Genomic DNA, 19,974 nt, shown 5'->3' on the forward strand with positions numbered 1-19,974 from the left:
AAAACATGCAAACACTTGTTAGGATTAACCTGTTGGTTTTGTTAAATTTGTATGACCTTTTAGTGGCAACGGCTTTTACTCAGTCAAAACCTTAGTAGTGCGTGAAAAAGTATATAACAATTTTATATTATCGCCACTATCTTTATGAAGCATTTAAAAAGAACGGTGTGGTTAGGTTATCTATAACAAATGGCCAAATTTTTATGACTCCTTATTCAGTAATGTCGAAAAAGATGAATTGCACACCTGAGCAGCGCGCCCTCATAAAAAAATTTTTTGCTGATGGCAAAATGTGGCGAATATTAGCATTTCGATTCATCACTATGCTGCTACTAAATAATGCACAACAACAATAAAGCAAGCAGCCACACATTTGTACATGTAAATATCAAACTGACAGCTAAGAGCAAAAGTTGTTACTCACACTTGCACACACATATAGCTATAAGAAAAACATAAACTGCAGATATACATGTATATAGCTAAATAACAAAGCGTGAGATACAACTGCTCTAGAAGGCATGTTCGTGAAACGTCTAGACCTTAGGAAAAATGGGCGAACGGGGTTATCGAGAGTATAAAAGCAGCGCAAGCTCTAGAAAATCCCTGATAATTATACACCTGCCAACGTTCGAATCGTTGAACTGTCGAATAAATAACTCCAATATACAGTATTGCAAAATGGCCTTTATTTAGACTACTTTGGGAGTAGTACTTCACAATTACAATTATAGTTCACTAATAGCGTGTTTAAATCACACTGATTACTGATTCCTCTATTCGTTACAATATCTTTGCCTGAGGACCAACAATGGTACGTAATACTGTCAAGTACCAACCAAGTGGCAAAAAGCGTGGTAGAAAGCCAGTAATGTCGGTAAGAGAAATTAAGTTCGTCGTCAGATACTCAAAGCAGTTTCGATTTGCATTTGCAACTGTTCGTCGGCGTTTGCGTGAGCACGACCTGTATGCCCACAAACCAAGAAAAGTGCCGTTGTTGACTTAAACACTTGTATAAAAAAGACTTCGTTTTGGCAAAGAAAATTTTAATTGGCCTTCGGCCCATACGAAGATTTTCATTTATGTTGGACGGACACCTTCTACCAATAACCATCCAAAATATGTAACAAAAACAGCAAAGCATGGATTTTCCAGTATTATGGTCTGGACATGCTTTTATTGGCTAGGCGTTGGACCTCCCATTCATTAAGTAAGGGAAATTATGACTGGTGCTTCCATTGTTTGGACGTTCCAGCAAGACAATGACCCGAAATATACGAGCAAAGTAGCAAAAAGATGGTTTGAGGAGGCTAGATCAACGTCATGGATTGCCCGACACAGTCACCAGACATAAACCCCATTAAAAGTTTGGAAGCAGTAGCCCAACGCAAGCCAACATCGAATACGCAACTATGCAAAGCTGTAAAAAGCGCATGGGAGTCGATTTCGGTTGAAGTATGCCAAAAACTTGATGGTTCAATTCCACGTCGCTGTGCTGCAATTCTAAGGAATAAAAGTCATGCAACTAAATACTAATTGAAATATTAGGCAACAACCGGAAAAAAAACCAGCATTATATAAAAGTTATGTCAAAATTTTATTTACAATTTGATACACTACTAACATTTTAACCGTGAAAAATTCGCTGCAGTTTTTCTAAATATTTGTTTTTCTTATTAAAATAAGATAAAGGTTGAAATTGTTTTACGATTTGGTTTTTTAGATATTTGGGCTATAAGAGGAAGAAATAAAATTCTTTTATAGAATCGATTACTGGTAATTTTTTAATACATTCTTTTTTACGTATGCCCACTACTAAGATTTTGACCGCAGCTGTACATTTTTCCGGCAAGAGAGCGATGTTAAATAAATGTGAGCTCTCTAAGATGCTCGCCTATAACTTCGAATCAATATTATATCATGCGATATACGGACTGACATTTTCTAGAAAATCTTATTTAATGAGGTAATTTGCTTAAATTCTGATATACTTAGCCTTTTGCATAGTTTAATATTTAGAAAAAAAAAATTTTTTTTCGGGAAGCAGACAAGGGGCTAACTATTCCAATAAATGTCTTTCATACTAAAAGACACTCCTTTGCCGGATATAGATCCAGTACGCTCCGGTTAACGAGCATCATTAATTTACTAGCTCAACCATCTCTGGAACGATTTAATATTACTACGTTGAACCTTTTTTGCTATCCTGCTCCGCCCCTAGTTCCATGATGAACTTGGGGTCGCCAGAATCTCGCCTTCTCAAAATATATATGATACACCTATAATTGTAACAGGATTCTCCTCAGGTTGGATCGGTTGACAATTTGGGTTGCGCAAGCTAGCTATAAAGCTATAAAGTTTGGTATTGCGCTTATCAAGCCCTTGAATCTCTTCATGGTGCGGCAATACCCAGTTCTGCGACTTGTCCGTTTACTGATTTCCCGCTCTAACATAAGACCCTGAAGCTTCGCATGCAGCCTATCCAATTTGTTTTAATCCCCACTACTGTAAAGGCTGATCATCAACCAGCTGCTAATGTGGTTCGACACGGAATCAACCAACAATTAACACGCTGATGCATCAGGTTATTTGGGATGAACATGCCTATGAATCTGGCCTCGGGTTAACTTACAATGTGTAAAAAAATGTAGTCTTTTAACAAATTTCAGGCAAACCAGAAATCGGGCCCGACAACACGGCTCTGAAAAGCGAACGAATATTTTAATTCATAAAACGAAGGTTATGTGCTCAATTCCCAGGCAAAGCAACAACAAAAGCCAATTTATATATATATATTTTTTTATACCCAGCTGTACTTGTACACAGGGTATTATAACTTTGATTGGATAACGGTTGGTTGTTAAGGTATAAAGGAATCGAGATAGATATAGACTTCCATATATCAAAATCATCAGTGTCGAAAAAAAATTTGATTGAGCCATGTCCGTCCGTCCGTCCGTCTCTTATTAATCATAAATCAAAAATCGTTAAACCTATCGTAACAAAATTCGGCAGAGAGGTTGCGTTTGCTATAAGGAATGCTTTGAAGAAAAACTAACGAAATCGGTTAAGGACCACGCCCACTTTTATATAAAAGATTTTGAAAAGGGTCGTGGACGAATAAAATAAGCCATATCTTTACAAAAAAGGACCTTTATATCAATGGTATTTCATTCCCAAAGTAGATTTATAACAATAAATAGGCACCGCCCCTTTTATGACTAACCAATTTTCTGTTTCGGGAGCCATAACTCGAGGAAAAATTTACGGATCGTAATGAATTTTCCTTATAGCAGGAAATATTTCTAGTAAAAATGGACGGGATCGGTTAAAGACCACGGCAACTTAGATATAAAACAAGATATAACAAGTAAGGAAGGCTAAGTTCGGGTGAAACCGAACATTACATACTCAGCTGAGAGCTTTGGAGACAAAATAAGGGAAAATCACCATGTAGGAAAATTAACCTAGGGTAACCCTGGAATGTGTTTGTATGACATGGGTATCAAATGGAAGGTATTAAGAGTATTTTAAAAGGGAGTGCGCCATAGTTCTATAGGTGGACGCCATTTCGGGATATCGCCATAAAGGTGGACCAGGGGTGACTAGAATGTGTTTGTACGATATGGGTATCAAATGAAAGGTGGTAATGAGTATTTTAAATGGGAGTGATCCTTAGTTCTATAGGTGGACGCCTTTTCGAGATATCGGCATAAATGTGGACCAGGGGTGACTCTAGAATGCGTTTGTACGATATGGGTATCAAATGAAAGGTGTTAGCAACTTTTTTTCGACCCAGTCTAACGAACAGTATTCCTGCCATGATTCCAAGGGCTTTTGATTTCGATCTGCAGAACTTTTTCATTTTCTTCTACTTAATATGGTAGGTGTTACACCCATTTTACAAAGTTTTTCTAAAGATATTTTGCGTCAATAAACCAATCCAATTACCATGCTTCATTACTTTTTTCACATCGGGTATAGAGTTATAGCATTTTTTTAATTTTTCGTAATTTTCGAAATCGAAAAAGTGGGCGTGGTCATAGTCGGATTTCGGCCATTTTTTATACCAATATAAAGTGAGTTCATATAAGTACGTGAACTAAGTTTAGTAAAGATATATCGACTTTTGCTCTAGTTATCGTGTTAACGGCCGAGCGGAAGGACAGACGGTCGACTGTGTATAAAAACTGGGCGTGGCTTCAACCGATTTCGCCCATTTTCACAAAAATAGTTATCGTCATAGAATTTATGCCCCTACCAAATTTCACAAGGATTGGTAAATTTTTGTTCGACTTATGGCATTAAAAGTATTCTAGACAAATTAAATGCAAAAGGGCGGAGCCACGCCCATTTTGAAATTTTCTTTTATTTTTGTATTTTGTTGAACGATATTACTGGAGTCGAATGTTGACATAATTTACTTTTATACTGTGAAGATATTCAGCCCTATTCTTGAATCCATCGTAGAAAATCTACGAATACAACCCTCCGCTACGAATACGAAGAATTTGCTATCATTGAACTCATGTGAAACCGAAAAAAGTGCTGCCAACATATAATGTCAAATTTTGGTTATTCGAAGTCAGCTGAGCGATTGTAAATAAAAAATTTCAATTTAAATTTTAGTTTAAAATTGCATTATATCATTTAAGCTTTGTTAGAAGAAAATGAGCAAGAAAGGCGTGATTTAAGAATTCCGAGGAGTCTTGAAATTAGAAGAGGCTATGTATGTGAAAGGATCCGTGTTTTAATGAACTTATAAAGGTTTTAAAAAAATGTGTTTTATAAAAACTTTCCGTCTAAACAAGGCTGCGTTTACCTACGTGCTCGGTGTTATAAATGAAGGAAGTACACCGTTCGGTGGGTCATGTTCAATGAGTCCTATAATTCGCTTAGCATCGGTAAAACTTTTTTTTGCGGAAGGTAGCTATCAGCACGGAGTTGGAAAATATTTTGACTTTCCGATGTGTCAGACCACATTTTCCAAAGTTTTGAAAGATGCCTTACTAATTTTCCAAACGCGGATATGTCCACAATTGATATACTTAGATATGACCAACGAAGAGAAACGTAGCGTAAAAAGGGAGTTCTACGAAAAATATAGGTTTCAGGGTGTAATCATGTTTTATAGTTTTTGCAATAATTGTCATTATTATAAGACCCTTAAAAATTAAAATAAATATTTTAGTAATTTAATTTTAATTTAATTCTTTTAAGCCTTCTTCCAAATCTGTGAATCTAAGTTGCCGATATGCATACGTATTACAAAAGCATTACTTTTTTCCAGATAGTTGCATCTTTTGTTGGTGGCGCAATACTATTTGCAATGTTTTCCCAAAATTTGTTAACCTCCTCCGTTGGGCACTTTGTAAAGCCTAGCGCCATTTCAGGGTGCTGCTGCAATAGGTCAAGTAAGCAGGAACATTGTTGGCGAGTTGTGACAATTTTTGACCTATTATAACAATAGATTGTAATTAAATTAGTATATATATCACTTTTAATAATATACTTTTGTTTTATTTGTTTAATATCCCTTTTTATTCTGAATTTTTAATGATTTTACTTTTTCCCGCAAACTGATACGCGTCGTAGAAAATTTGTACGAAACTACGATTTCACAGTTCGAGTGTGTTCAGTGAAGGCTTTCTACGAATTTCGAACTTACGATGGATTCAGTAAACGTACTTTCGTAGAATTTACGAAAATCGAGTATACGATGGATTCAAGAATAGGGCTGATTAAATTTTTGTTAAAATTTGACTTAAAAAAATTTTTTTTTAAAAAGTGGGCGTGTTCGTAATCCTATTTTGCTAATTTTTATTTAGCACATATATAGAAATAGGAGTAAAGTTCCTGCCAAATTTCATCATGATATCTTCAACGACTGCTAAATTACAGCTTGCCAAACTTTTAAATTACCTTCTTTTAAAAGTGGGCGGTGCCACGCCCATTGTCCAACATTTTACTAATTTTCTATTCTACGTCATAAGGTCAACCCACCTACCAAGTTTCATCGCTTTATAAATCTTTGGTAATGATTTATCGCACTTTCTCGGTTTTTCGAAATTTTCGATATCGAAAAAGTGGGCGTGTTTATAGTCCGATTTCGTTCATTTTAAATAGCGATCTGAGATGAGTGGCCAGGAACCTACATACCAAATTTCATCAAGATACCTCACAATTTATTCAAGTTATCGTGTTTACGGACGGACGGACATGGCTAAATCAATTTCTTGTTTCGCCCAGATCATTTTGATATATAGAAGTCTATATCTATTTCGATTAGTTTATGCCGTTACGGACTACCGTTATGCGAACAAAGTTAATATACTCTGTGAGCTCTGCTTAGCTGAGTTTAGAAAGGTCGTAGACTAGAATAATAAGCTATAACTTAGCAAAAAATAGTATTGAATCAATGATATTTCACTTATCAAGTTTTATTGTAAGAAGAAATGGGGAGACATTTTTTTTATACGGGCGGTGCCACGTGTTATGTAGAAAAGTAATTTATCTGAAAATAAATGTGCAATTGCAGGTCACGCTGAGTATATAATGTTCGGTTACACCCGAACTTTACTTGTTATATCTATCGGCGTTGGGCGACCAATTTTTCTTTACCCATCTTGGCGAAATTTTCACAGTGGTCACTTGGTAGGGTTTAGGATATGTTTGTTTTTGGAAAAGTAAGCCGGGCTAGAGATTTTTTATATTTTGGGCTCATTCCATTTCAAGACACCCGGTCCGCGCAGGACATGATTTTTTATTTCGATGAAATTTTAATATGTTGTTCTTTGGTCAAAATAATGACAGACGTGTTGTTTTTTGCCTCAAAAAATTTTTTTTTCGGATTTATCGGCAATTGAATTCCATAAAATGCAATCGATATTTTATTCACCTATTTTTTCAACTTTCAATAACTTTGTCAAAAATTAACCGATTCACATGATTCTTTCTTTGAAATGTTCGTTATTATATTTACTTTTATATAAATTTATAAACAATAGCATATAGTTAAAAAAAAATTATTTTTTTAGTATTTAGTAAAAATTTATGATTTTTTTTTTGAAAAATTAATATTTCAAAAACGGTTATTGTTTTTTGTTTAAACTTTTTCTATATCAAGTGAGCAGTTTATATTTCAACTTGGGTAAATATCCACTACCCAAAACTCGTTGGTTTCAAAATATGAATTTTTGCATATTAAACTTTTTTCCCCCATATATTGATGCTATACATATCAGCATACGAGGCGATCAATGCCAAATGCTTAAAATTAATCAAAATATCACATTTATTATTGAAAACATTCATTTGTTATTATTTTTCAGAATATGGCAAAATATTTCACTAAACCTCCAATACCGTCACAAGAGCCTTTGCCATGTCCTGTTACAAAATCACTGTAATTCTGAAAATTACTAAATACTAAAAAAATATTTTTTTTAACTACATGCAATCTTTTATAAATTTATATAAAATTAAAAGTAATAACGAACATTTCGAAGAAAAAACCATGAGAATCGGTTAATTTTTAACAAAGTTATTGACAGTTGAAAAAATTGGTGAATAAAATATCGATTGCATTTTATGGAATTCAATTGCCGATAAATCCGAAAAAAAATTGTTTGAGGCAAAAAACAACACGTCTGTCATTATTTTGACATAAGGACAACATATTAAAATTTCATCGAAATAAAAAATCATGTCCTGCGCGGACCGGGTGTCTTGAAATGGAATGAGCCTTTGTAAATAAACATTTATTTAAATTTAAAATGCAATAACATTTATCCAATCCTGTAACCGAATGCAATTTTGGTAGAAGCAAAATCAAAAATAAATATAAATTATTTGAATATAAAGTTAAATAACAAAAGTAATATAGTTTTAAAGTTTAATGAAAGGGGCCACGGCTCCAGGCAATTTAAACATGATTTTGACAAAAATCCGCTCAAAGTTATCTTTTTTGACTCAGAGTTAGTCAGTCCTCTACATTAAAGCCTTAGTGAACTCAACCTTCAATGTAATATACTCAAATAATAAATAATCAACTTGAGAGCCGAGATCTAAAATTCAGTGGCTACGGTTGTTTTTGGAGGTGATTAATAAAAATATATTAGGAACAAGTAAGACCCCAGCGGGTTTGGGGGTCAGAATATACCCGCGGTAGGTATGCCTGTCGTAAGAAGCGACTAAAATACCAGATTCAAGTGGCTGTGTAGCGCAACCCTTCAGGTTGCCAGCGCAATATATAGCTCCTCCAAACCCAATTGTCAACCTCACCTATCCGCGGCGAATCCTGTTTCACTAACAGACGATGCTCTGGCGACCCTAAGCTCATCATGGAACTTGGGGTTGGAGAGGGAGGGGATGGCCTGAAGGTTTAATGTGGCCACATAAATCGTGCCCTAGATGGTCGGGCTAGCACCTTAATGGTACTGTGGTACCGGAGCGTACCGCATCTGTATCCGGCAGAGGACCATCACATCGATAACACTCGCCAAAGCCTTCGGGGAGCAACCTTATCGCTACAACAACAACAGTAACAAGTAAGGACGGGGTTGTGTCGAAAACTTCATATCTCTCATGAATGGGCCTCAACAATAATCTTATCCCATTCGTAATATCCAAATAATCGGCGGTATAAGATAAGAGATATATAGCGAACAGATGTACATACCTAATTTTTAAGATAAATATAAAATAAACAAGTAAGGAAGGCTAAGTTCGGGTGGAACCGAACATTACATACTCAGCTGAGAGCGTTGGAGACACAATAAGGGAAAATAACCATGTAGGAAAATGAACCTAGGGTAACCCTGGAATGTGTTTGTATGACATGGGTATCAAATGGAAGGTATTAAAGAGTATTTTAAAAGGGAGTGGGCCATAGTTCTATAGGTGAACGCTTTTTCGAGATATCGCCATAAAGGTGGGCCGGGGGTGACTGTAGAATGTGTTTGTACGATATGGGTATCAAATGAAAGGTGTTAATGGGTATTTTAAAAGGGAGTGGGCCTTAGTTCTATAGATGGACGCCTTTTCGAGATATCGCCATAAAGGTGGACCAGGGGTGACTCTAGAATGCGTTTGTACGATATGGGTATCAAATTAAAGGTTTTCATGAGGTTTTAAAAGGGAACGGCCCTTAGTTGTATATGTGAGGCGTTTTCGAGATATCGACCAAAATGTGAACCAGGGTGACCCAGAACATCATTTGTCGGGTACCGCTAATTTACTTATATATGTAATACCACGAACAGTATTCCTGTCATGATTCCAAGGGCTTTTGATTTCGCCCTGCAGAACTTTTCCATTTTCTTCTACTTAATATGGTAGGTGTCATACCCATTTTACAAAGTTTTTTCCAAAGTTATAATTTGAGTCAAAAAACCACCAATCACCGTGTTGCATCCCTTTTTTCATATTTGGTACAGAATTATGGCATTTTGTTCATTTTTCGTAATTTTCGATATCGAAAAAGTGGGCGCGGTCATAGTCGGTTTTCAGTTATTTTTTATACCAATATAAAAAGAGTCCAGATAAATACGTGTACTAAGTTTAAGATATATCGATTTTTGCTCAAGTTATCGTGTTAACAGCCGAGTGCAACGACAGACGGTCGACTGTGTATAAAAACTGGGCCTGGCTTCAACCGATGTCGCCCATTTTGACCGAAAACAGTTATCGTCATAGATGCGATACCCTTACGAAATTTCACAAGGATTGGGAAATTTTTGTTCGATTTATGTCATTAAAAGTATTCTAGACAAATTAAATGAAAAAGGGTGGAGCCACACCCATTTTGAAATTTTCTTTTATTTTTGTATTTTGTTGTACCAAATCATTATTGGAGTTGAATGTTGACATAATTTACTTATATACTGTAAAAATATTCAATTTTTTGCTAAAATTTGGCTTAAAATTTTTTTGTTTAAAAAGTGGGCGTGTTCGTCATCTGATTTTGCTAATTTTTATTTAGCACACATATAGTAATAGGCGTAACGTTCCTACCAAATTTCATCATGATATCTTCAACGACTACCAAATTACAGCTGCAAAACTTTTAAATTACCTTCTTTTAAAAGTGGGCGGTGCCACGCCCATTGTCCAAAATTTTACTAATTTTCTATTCTGCGTCATAAGGTCAACCCACCTACCAAGTTTCATCGTTTTATCCGTCTTTTGTAATGAATTATCGCACTTTTTCGGTTTTTCGAAATTGTCGATATCTAAAAAGTGGGCGTGGTTGCAGTCCGATTTCGCTCATTTTAAATAACGATCTGAGATGAGTGTCCCGGAACTTATATACCACATTTCATTAAGATACCTCAACATTTGCTCAATTTATCGTGTTTACGGACGGACGGACGGACGGACATGGCTAAATGAATTTCTTTTTTCGCCCAGATCATTTTGATATATAAAAGCCTATATCTGTCTCGATTAGTTTATGTCGTTACGGGGTACAGTTATGCGAACAAAACTAATATACTCTGTGAGCTCTGCTCAGCTGATTATAAAAATAGGTAGGTACTTTGTGTGAGGATACAAAGTTTCACGTTTTTTGTGGTCTGCATGAAAAAACTATGACTATGAATCACTTATTTCAACAATATAAAATGGGGCAGAAATTACGAAGTTTCTTATCTGAAAAATCGGTTGTGGGGGATATATACTATATATACGACCGATCTCATTCATTTTTTCAGACAACAATATACGAAAGCATATTGAAGCTTCAATTTGACAAATTTAGGAAGATATGACAAAAATCCTCTTTTCTGAAAATCGGTTGTATGGGGATATATGCTACAGTGGTCCGATCCGGCCGGTTCCGACAAATGTCCAATCGGACACCTAAATATACCCGCTCACCAAATTTTATCAATATATCAAAAATTGAGGGACTACATCAAACAGACAGACAGACATGGCCAAATCCACTCAGCTCTTCATTTTCATCATTTCGGGATACTTATTGGTGGGTCTATCGCTTTGAGATTCGTGACAAAATTAATATACTATTTCATTTTCATGAAAGGTATAAAATGTATCACAGTTTAGTAGTAAGTTAATGTATATTTACCGAAAAAATGCACTGTCTGCTAGCACTATGGATGACGACCCCGGAATCGTTGAAAATAGCATTGTAATAATTTAAAACTTGTTTCCCAAATATCCCCCCTTTTAAGAGCAAAACAAGCTCTACAGTGGGGACAAAAGAATACTAAAAATCGGTGGCAAGATTTTTTTTATTTTAAAGAATTTTATTGCACAGTCAGAATTTTCGTGTTTATATTTGCGAGAAATGCCTTTTGTTGTGAGATATATCCAAAACTTAAAGTGTAAAAAACATCTTTTAGTTAGTTACATTTGAGTTCATGTCAGTTCTAGATTTTTTTAAGATCATTTTTTCTCCTGAAAGTACCACTCCTACTCTTCAAAATGGAGTTTTTAGACAATTTGTTTTGCTTCTAAAAAATCGTCTATTGAATTTGATGAGCTTTGGCAAATCTGTAAATGCGGTGCAGTTTTTGTCAAAGATCATAAAGAAATCTATATAGGCTAAATTTCAGGACATCCCGGAAATTCCGGGAGGCAAAAAGTCCAGAAAATCGTCATCCCTAGCGAACACCCGTTTATTAGTAAACATTTGTTAAAAAATAAATTTGGTACAGTTCATTTAGTTTTAGTTCATTGATATGAGGGCTGTTTATTAACTGAATTTCCCCACATTCATTAGAAATATTATAAAGATATAAAGAAATTAAGCTTACCGAATTTACTCGTGTTACTCCCCGAAGGCTTTGGGGAGTATTTTCGATGTGATGGTCATTTGCCTGATACAGATTCGCCATTCTCCGGTAACACAGCACCATTAAGGTGCTAGCCCGACCATCTCGGGAACGTTTTATATGGCCACATTAAACCTTCAGGCCATCCCTCCCTCCCCACCCCCAAGTTCCATGAGGAGCTTGAATCCCTTGAATCCGGTATTTTAGTCGCCTCTTACGACAGGCATACCTACCGCGGGTATATTCTGACCCTCTAACCCGCTGGGGGGCACTCGTGTTAGGTCAACTCTTATTCAAGTTCAGGCTACCAAAACGTCAAAAAGTGATTAGTCAAAAAAAGTCGGTGCCACTCCCATTCTCAAATATATATATATTTTTTCAATTTAAAATAAATAAATAAATGTAAGGCGCGATAACCTCCGAGGCCAAGCTTCTCTTCAAATTTCCGTCCTGCTCCTTTTAATTTTTCATACAAATTGGCGCGACGGCATCTACATGTTTTATGCCGACTCCGAACAGCATCTGCAAGATGTGTTTTCACTGAGAGCTTTTCATGGCACAAGTACACTCGGAGTGCTTGCCAAACACATCCGAGGGACGATCCCGTTATAAAAATTTTCTTCTAATTGAAAAAACTTTTCTAAAATTTTGATGTTGCTTTGCCGAGAGCGTAAACCCAGGATCTTCGGTGTGGTAGGTGGAGCACGCTACCATCACACAACGGCGCCCGTCAAGTTACTTTTGCACAAATATTGTCTGTGAGGACCTTCTTCAGTTCCTTTAAAGAGGTTTTGACAAGGCCTAACTTATAAGCATGTGACGCCATTAGGCAATGTCCAGTTCGTATGCCCATCATGAGCCCTAAGTATTGTCTCTTTAGAGATATGAGCAAACGTCGTAGGATTTGCATAAATAAGATCTTAGAAATTTCGCAGCCCCGCGCTTCTATCCACGCCCTTCCTGCTTGATGGATCATATGCAACTCCTGTTACCCTTTGATTTCTCCCAAACGGATTGGGATGTTTTCCGTCGATCTATCGAATATTTTCCATAGGCATGAAAAAATGTGAGTGAAAAAAATAGTGAAATTAACTTTCCACTACCACTATTTTAGTGATAGTGGAAAACTATGGGAGAAGTAACGAAAAAGAAGAAATTATTCCAAACGGGTTGCTTCTTAAAAAAATTACTTACTTAATTGGCGCTTAACCGTCTAAACGGTTATGGCCGTCCAACAAGGCGCGCCAGTCGCTCCTTCGCTCCGCCAACCGGCGCCAATTGGTCACACCAAGGGAGTTTAAATCGTTTTCCACCTGGTCCTTTCAACGGAGTGGGGCCGCCCTCTACCTCTGCTCCCATAGGCGGGTTCCGATAGAAACACTTTCTTGGCCGGAGCATCATCTTTCATTCGCATAACATGGCCTAGCCAGCGCAGCCGCTGCGTTTTAATTCGCTGGACTATGTGGATGTCTGCGTATAGCTCGTACAGACCATCATTAAATCTTCTTCGGTACTCGCCATCGCCAACGCGTAGAGGTTCATAAATCTTTCGAAGAACTTTTCTCTCGAACACTCCCAAAGCCGCTTCATCTGCTGTTGTCATGGTCCATGCTTCTGCCCCATATAGCAGGACGGGTACGATAAGTGACTTGTTCGCCGAGAGAGGACTTTACTTTTCAATTGCCTACCTAGTCCAAAGTAGCATTTATTGGCAAGATTGATTCTTCGCTGGATTTCAGTGCTGATGTTGTTGCTAGTGTTGATGCTGGTTCCCAAATAAACGAAGTCTTATACTATTTCGAAATTATGGCTGCCAACAGTAGCGTGGTTGCCAAGGCGCGTATGCGCTGACTCTTTGCTCGATGACAGCAGGTACTTCGTTTTGTCCTCATTCACCATCAAAGCCATTTTTACCGCTTCTTTTTCCAGTTTGGAGTAAGCAGAACTAACAGCGCGGGTGTTTAAGCCGATGATATCAATGTCATCAGCATATGCCAGTAATTGCAGGCTTTTATAGAATATTGTTCCAGTGCGGTTAAGTTCTGCAGCTAGTATAATTTTCTCCAGCATCAAAATAAAGAAATCGCACGATAGGGGGTCACCCTGTCTGAAACCTCGTTTAGTTTCGAACGGCTCGGAGAGGTCCTTCCCAATTCTGACTGAGCTGATGGTGTTGCGCCCATATAAGTTTTGCGGGGAAACCAAATTCAGACATAGCAGCATATAGGCAGCTCCTTTTCGTGCTGTCGAAGGCGGCTTTAAAGGCGACGAAGAGGTGAGGTGTGTCGATTCTCTTTTCACGGGTTTTTTCCAAGATTTGGCGCATTGTGAAAATCTGGTCGATGGTAGATTTACCAGGTCTGAAGCCGCACTGATAAGGTCCAATCAGCCGGTTCACGGTGGGCTTCAATCTTTCGCACAATACACTTGAAAGGACCTTATATGCGATATTAAGAAGGCTGATTCCACGGTAGTTGGTGCATTTTGCAGTATCCCCCTTCTTGTGGACTGTGCAAAGAACACTTAAATTCCAATCGCCGGGGATGCACTCGTCCGCCCATATTTTGCTAAGAAACTGCTGCATGCGCCTTACCAACTCTTCGCCGCCGTACTTGAATAGCTCCACAGGCAATCCATCAGCGCCCACGGTCTTGTTGTTTAAAAAAATTAATGTGCCATTATTCCGCTCCTGACCGCGCTTGCCGTTCGGAGTCAGCATTAAAACTGTTTTTGTAATTTTTTTTTCCGATTGTACACCCATTACCTAATCGAAACAGTGACGTTTTATTATTGACAATTTGAAAGTATTTTTCCAGTTTTATTTTTAGTTTTTATATTTCTTGAAATCTTTGCTCACGGCATGAGTGAATCCTGAAGCATAGTCTTTGTAAGAGGTGTGCTATTTGGTAGATAGTCTGTAATAGTGGTATATGTACTGTATTAAGTACTAGAGAATGTGTACATGTACAAAATGGAGGACCAGAGAATGTATAAGTGCAGGCGTAGTGTGTGGTATTAGTAAACTGTATGGAGTAATAAAGAATGAGAGCGTAAGTATAGTCACTATTCTGTAAGATAATGTAGGAGCAAATTACGTGGTGCAGTTGATATGAGCGAAATCACACAGCAATTCAAGACAAACATGTCACCAACATATATGTAAATTAAAAACTTTGAGCATATACACAATTTTTGTGCATGCAAGTGCTTGAACAGGTTTATACTTCGCTTTATTGTTGGAAATAAAGGGCCAGAGCAAAACAAGAGTGAATGCGTGGTTTTTATTATTGATGCAAAAAGTGTTTACAAAAATAAAATTTACAGAATCAAATACAATAAAATGATATAAAAAATTAAATTAAATTTAAAAAAATGAAAAAAATTTTATGAAATGAAATAACATAAACTTAAAAAAAAAAAATGAAATAACATAAAATAGAATAAAGTAAAATAAATAAATAATAAAATTAAATTAAATTGATTTTTAATCGATGTTATATACATATGTCATCGGAGTGTTACCAATTTCTTAACGGCGTGTTATGGAAAATCTATCGATTTTATCATCAAACATTTATCGATTTGTTATCGGAGTGTACCGAGTTTGTTATTGGCATATACATAATCGGTTTGTTAACTTTAATATAAAATCGATGGCAAATGTGTAACCCTTCTTTGATAAGTCGATAAGAAACCAATAAGAAGCTGATGACTCGGTAATAACAAGCCGATTGCAAACCGATAAGTCGATAATTATTCGTTATCGATATTAAGCATATTATCAAACCATATGTTACCAATAAGAAGCCGGCGAAGCTCATTGCTTCTAGTAAATTTTCCTCTGTTTTGGGTTAACTTCAACCCCTGGGGGAGCTCTTCACGAGTTGGTACTCACGCCTTTTTTTTAATTTTCTGTAGGCTCCATGTTCAAGAATTCATGTGTTTTTGTGCTGTTGGCGGGTATTGAAGGCGTCATAGCCAATTCCACGAGCTTCGGTTTAGCTCAAAAATCTTTCCTCGAAGATTTCCTATATAAAAGCTATTTATGTATGTTCCACAGTGTAATAAATCATTTGTTTAAAATCACACATTTAGTTTTTGAAAGTAGTTAATTATTTTCGGACGAATAATTTTTTTTTTTCTTATTCGTCCGGAAGATTTTCTGCTACCACCAGCGAAGACGAACAACAGCAACGAGTACCGGTGGGTATGCGTGAAATATAAAAATTTTTTTTTTTGTTCTAAAATAGAGTTAAATACATACAAACATACTTTTGAACCTAATTAAGCCTGTTAAAAAATTACACGGAGGGAATATTTATAGTTTTTAGCAAATCATGCGCCGTGGCTATGTAGTTTTTTTTTTTTCAACTCTGTATATCGATTATCGTAAAAATTCCTAACATTAAAAAAATATTTAATTTGTCAAATAATTCACTAATTGTAATGTTTGAAACATTTCACTTAGCCATATAAAATGCATTTCTTTAGAAATTAATACAAAGCACTGTATATTGAATATAATTACAATAGAAGTGGTCTGTACATAGTAGACCCTTGTACCTGTATATATTTTGGGCGCTATAACTTTCTGTCAAATTTGCCATTATATCATCAATACCTTGTGAAAACTGCAAAAAAAAGTCATTACTTAAAAAATTGGTGTAATGGAAAGACAATTTTTTTTTTTTTTAATTAACCTATGTTAGACCACGTTTACACATGCCCTAATCTACAAAAAAATTGTCTATAGATAATCTACGAGTTGACATATGTTACTTAGGAACTATATTATTTTCTTTAACTTTTTTTTTTATTTATAAGATGGGATTTTACCGGGTATTTACCATTTTTATGGGTAAATACCAGGAAAATACCCGGAATATTCCTTTTTTGTATCTTCTTTTGGGTATTTAAAAATCATTTGAATAGAAGCTGCTTAGAATTACAATTCAGCAATTAAATGTATACGTCATTTGAAATGAAAAAATTTTCGTTTTAATTTTGAACAACCAACCCAGCAAACATTCAGAGTCAACAATTAGTCCGAAAGTAGGCCAAATTTTGGATCGTTAGCACTCATTATGAAATTAAGGGCTTAAAGTGAGTAAGAATGACTTCTAGCAGGCTCATACGCAGCTCATTCTTTGCCTCTAATATAAGCCTTATACAGGCTTCTTTCGGATTTCATTTATGAGCCTTATTGGCTCCATATACTGCTAATTTTGAGTTTTTTAATTACACTATTTCAAGGCTTTTAGGAAGAAGTTTTGACACATATCCGAAGCGGAAAACATAGCATAGAAAATTGTTGTGATAAAACTCCCATGAGGATAAGATAGAAATGAAATTAGTATAAATAAAATAAATTTTTTATTTAGACTAAGTTGCCGCAGAAAAATTTCTGAGTTTTTATTCCGGAGTTGCCTAGTTTACTAATTTTAAAATTTTTCGTTTGTTCATAATTTCATCAAATTGGATTCATAACAGGCTCTTAGGTGATAGCATTTTTTAGGCTTATATTTTTCACAAATTTCCGACTCATATTGGACCCCAGGGACTGTATTCAGTAAGTGTGAGTTTTAAGATGTACATTTTTCTTTCATACAAAATATATGAAGAAAAAATTTACATTCTAAAACTCACAGTTACTGATTCTGAATAGGGTACACATATTTACGCAAAGAAAAACGAGTCCAAAATAAGTGGGAAATTTAGGAATCAGAAAAATTATCATTTATCAATAATTTTTAATTTGCGATTTTGGAACAAATTTCATATTTTGTTACGACAATTTTTCATTTTAATAAAAAATTAATTACATTTGCACAGTTTTGTTACCCTTGCTTTTCTTTTTTTGTATTGGCGTCGATGTTTTTCCGCTCGTGGACGCTTCACCACCCCATGCCCAAATAGCGCTGACTGTGCCTAATGAATAGGCCAAATAGGTCACATATATCGGATTGCAATAGCGTTAAAAACAACGCCGGAAAGAGTTTCAGTAGAAGATATATATGACCTGTGCAAAAGCCTTTTAAGATTCATATAGGAGACTCTTATGGCTCAAATTATATATTAATAGGCTCATAAAGGACGACCATTGCAAGAATTCCGGCCTCCAAAATGAGCTTGTAAATAAATGCTCCGATTTAGATATTTTTTCTGACTCTTTTTTGACTTTAACTGTTTGCTGGGTTAACTAAAATTTCTACAACGGCATGCATTATTAGGTAAAATGTTATTTAAAACCCTGGATTACAGATTAAAACTAATTCAACCGATAGCGCAATGGATAACTACCAACCAGTACATTACAAATCGGGTACATTTTGGATTGAATTAGTGTGTTTCTTTCCCATATTTTCCAAAAGATTATTTTTACCTTTCTTTTGGGTAAATATATGGGTATTTACCCATTTTCACCAAATATAACCAATTCACTGGGTATTTACCATTTGGGTATTTACCCCTTTCCCATCTCTATTTATCTATTTGAACTTATTTGTACAAGACAATGTCTTTTATATAGTACATCATTCAGATCTTACAACTACAACTACAACTACTTACATATAAAAACGAGTTTTCTTGAAAAATAAAAGGAAAAGAAAATCGTATTTAACTACTCATGGTTAATTATATATGGCCCGGTCTATGAAAAGGTGGCTTATGACTCAAAAAAGAAATTGATATTGTTTTTACGTTTCTTGTACATGTACATTAGACTGGGTCGATTTATTAATCTATATCGCGCCATCGATTTTTTGATAAGATTTGGGCTCAGGCTCGAGCCTGCGAAATTTCATTTTTTTTTTTACTTTTTTCGACTTTGATTTTTAAGTTTTTTTTTTCATCATTCAGATCTTACAACTACAACTACTTACATATAAAAACGAGTTTTCTTGAAAAATAAAAGGAAAAGAAAATCGTATTTAACTCCTCATGGTTAATTATATATGACCCGGTCTATGAAAAGGTGGCTTATGACTCAAAAAAGAAATTGAGAGAAACAGCTGTTAACAGCTGTTTTTTTTAGTCATAAGGCACCTTTTCATAGACCGGGTCACATATAATTGACGATGAGGAGTTAAGTACGAAAATGAGGATAGTATTATTGTATGTAAACTAAGTCTAAGTACATTTCTTGTACATGTACATTAGACTGTGTCGATTTATTAATCGATATCGCGCCATCGATTTTTTGATAAGATTTGGGCTCAGGAAAAAAGTTCCACTACGCACACCTAAAGAAATAATTTTCGAGCCTGCGAAATTTCATTTTTTTTACTTTTTTCATGACCTACTAAAAAAATTTTCATTTGATTGTCAAATTTTCATGTATACCCTGTCCGGCCAAAAATGTTCGCTAAAAACGTTGTCGATAAAATATTTTTTTTTTTTTCAAAAAACTGTTATTGACAACGTTTTTAGCGGACATTTTTGGGTCGGACAGGGTGTACATATGAAATTTTTTTAGTAGGTCATGAAAAAACCTTAAAAATCAAAATCGAAAAAAAGTAAAAAAAAAAATGAAATTTCGCAGGCTCGAAAATTATTTTTTCAATTATTTTTTTGTGTATACGTAGTGAAACTTTCTTTCCTGAGCCCAAATCCTACGAAAAATCGATGGCGCGATATCGGTTAACTTTTTCCCATACAAATCGACCTACCCTAATGTACATATTTAGATGTTCTAAATAGGGATTGTAACGCTGTTTTTGTATTCGAACTCGGATTATGCAAGGATAGGGCTGATCACATTCACGACGGCGGTGTAGCCGCCACATCTGTCATATTGTTTTAAAACATGTTCTTATGAGCGACGTTATTTTCGGCGCGACAGAGCAGCACGACAATCAATCACGAAAGCTGTTGTAGCCAGATTAGTAAGCCGTCTCTAGTCACTATTAGACTATTTGGGGTGAAAATCACTTTTGAGACAGTTTGCCATTCTATAAGCTGTCTCGCGTCTCTAGCCTCACAAAAGCAATCACTAATTTGTGAGCTGGGCCGGGGCAGATCACAAACATGAAAATTTCAGAAAAAGTATGAAAATTATTTGCGAAAAACATTTTAAATATGTTGTTTTATTCCTCAAATCAAAATAAGCATAGAAAAAATTTAAAAACAGAAAATACTTAAAAAAAAAAAAAAACATCGAACTCTATGTGGCGCC

At 35.6% G+C, this 19,974-nt stretch overlaps 1 protein-coding gene across 2 annotated transcripts in view; it reads right to left on the reverse strand.

The window, feature by feature from the left end:
• Window positions 1-19,974, reverse strand: part of LOC137240976 (solute carrier family 12 member 9) — a 271,735-nt gene that overhangs the window by 68,653 nt on the left and 183,108 nt on the right. Inside the window, exon 10 of one of the 2 annotated variants that reach the window (XM_067768063.1) lies at window positions 16,304-16,429. The exons of the other annotated variant lie outside the window; for it this stretch is intronic. Coding sequence (XP_067624164.1) covers window positions 16,405-16,429 — 25 coding nt within the window. The 3' untranslated portion in view covers window positions 16,304-16,404. Of the gene's footprint in view, window positions 1-16,303; window positions 16,430-19,974 lie in introns of those variants that run through there. 2 annotated transcript variants of the gene reach the window in all.

Source organism: Eurosta solidaginis, chromosome 2 (assembly GCF_040869045.1).
Source record: "Eurosta solidaginis isolate ZX-2024a chromosome 2, ASM4086904v1, whole genome shotgun sequence".
Classification (NCBI taxonomy): Eukaryota; Metazoa; Arthropoda; class Insecta; order Diptera; family Tephritidae; genus Eurosta; species Eurosta solidaginis.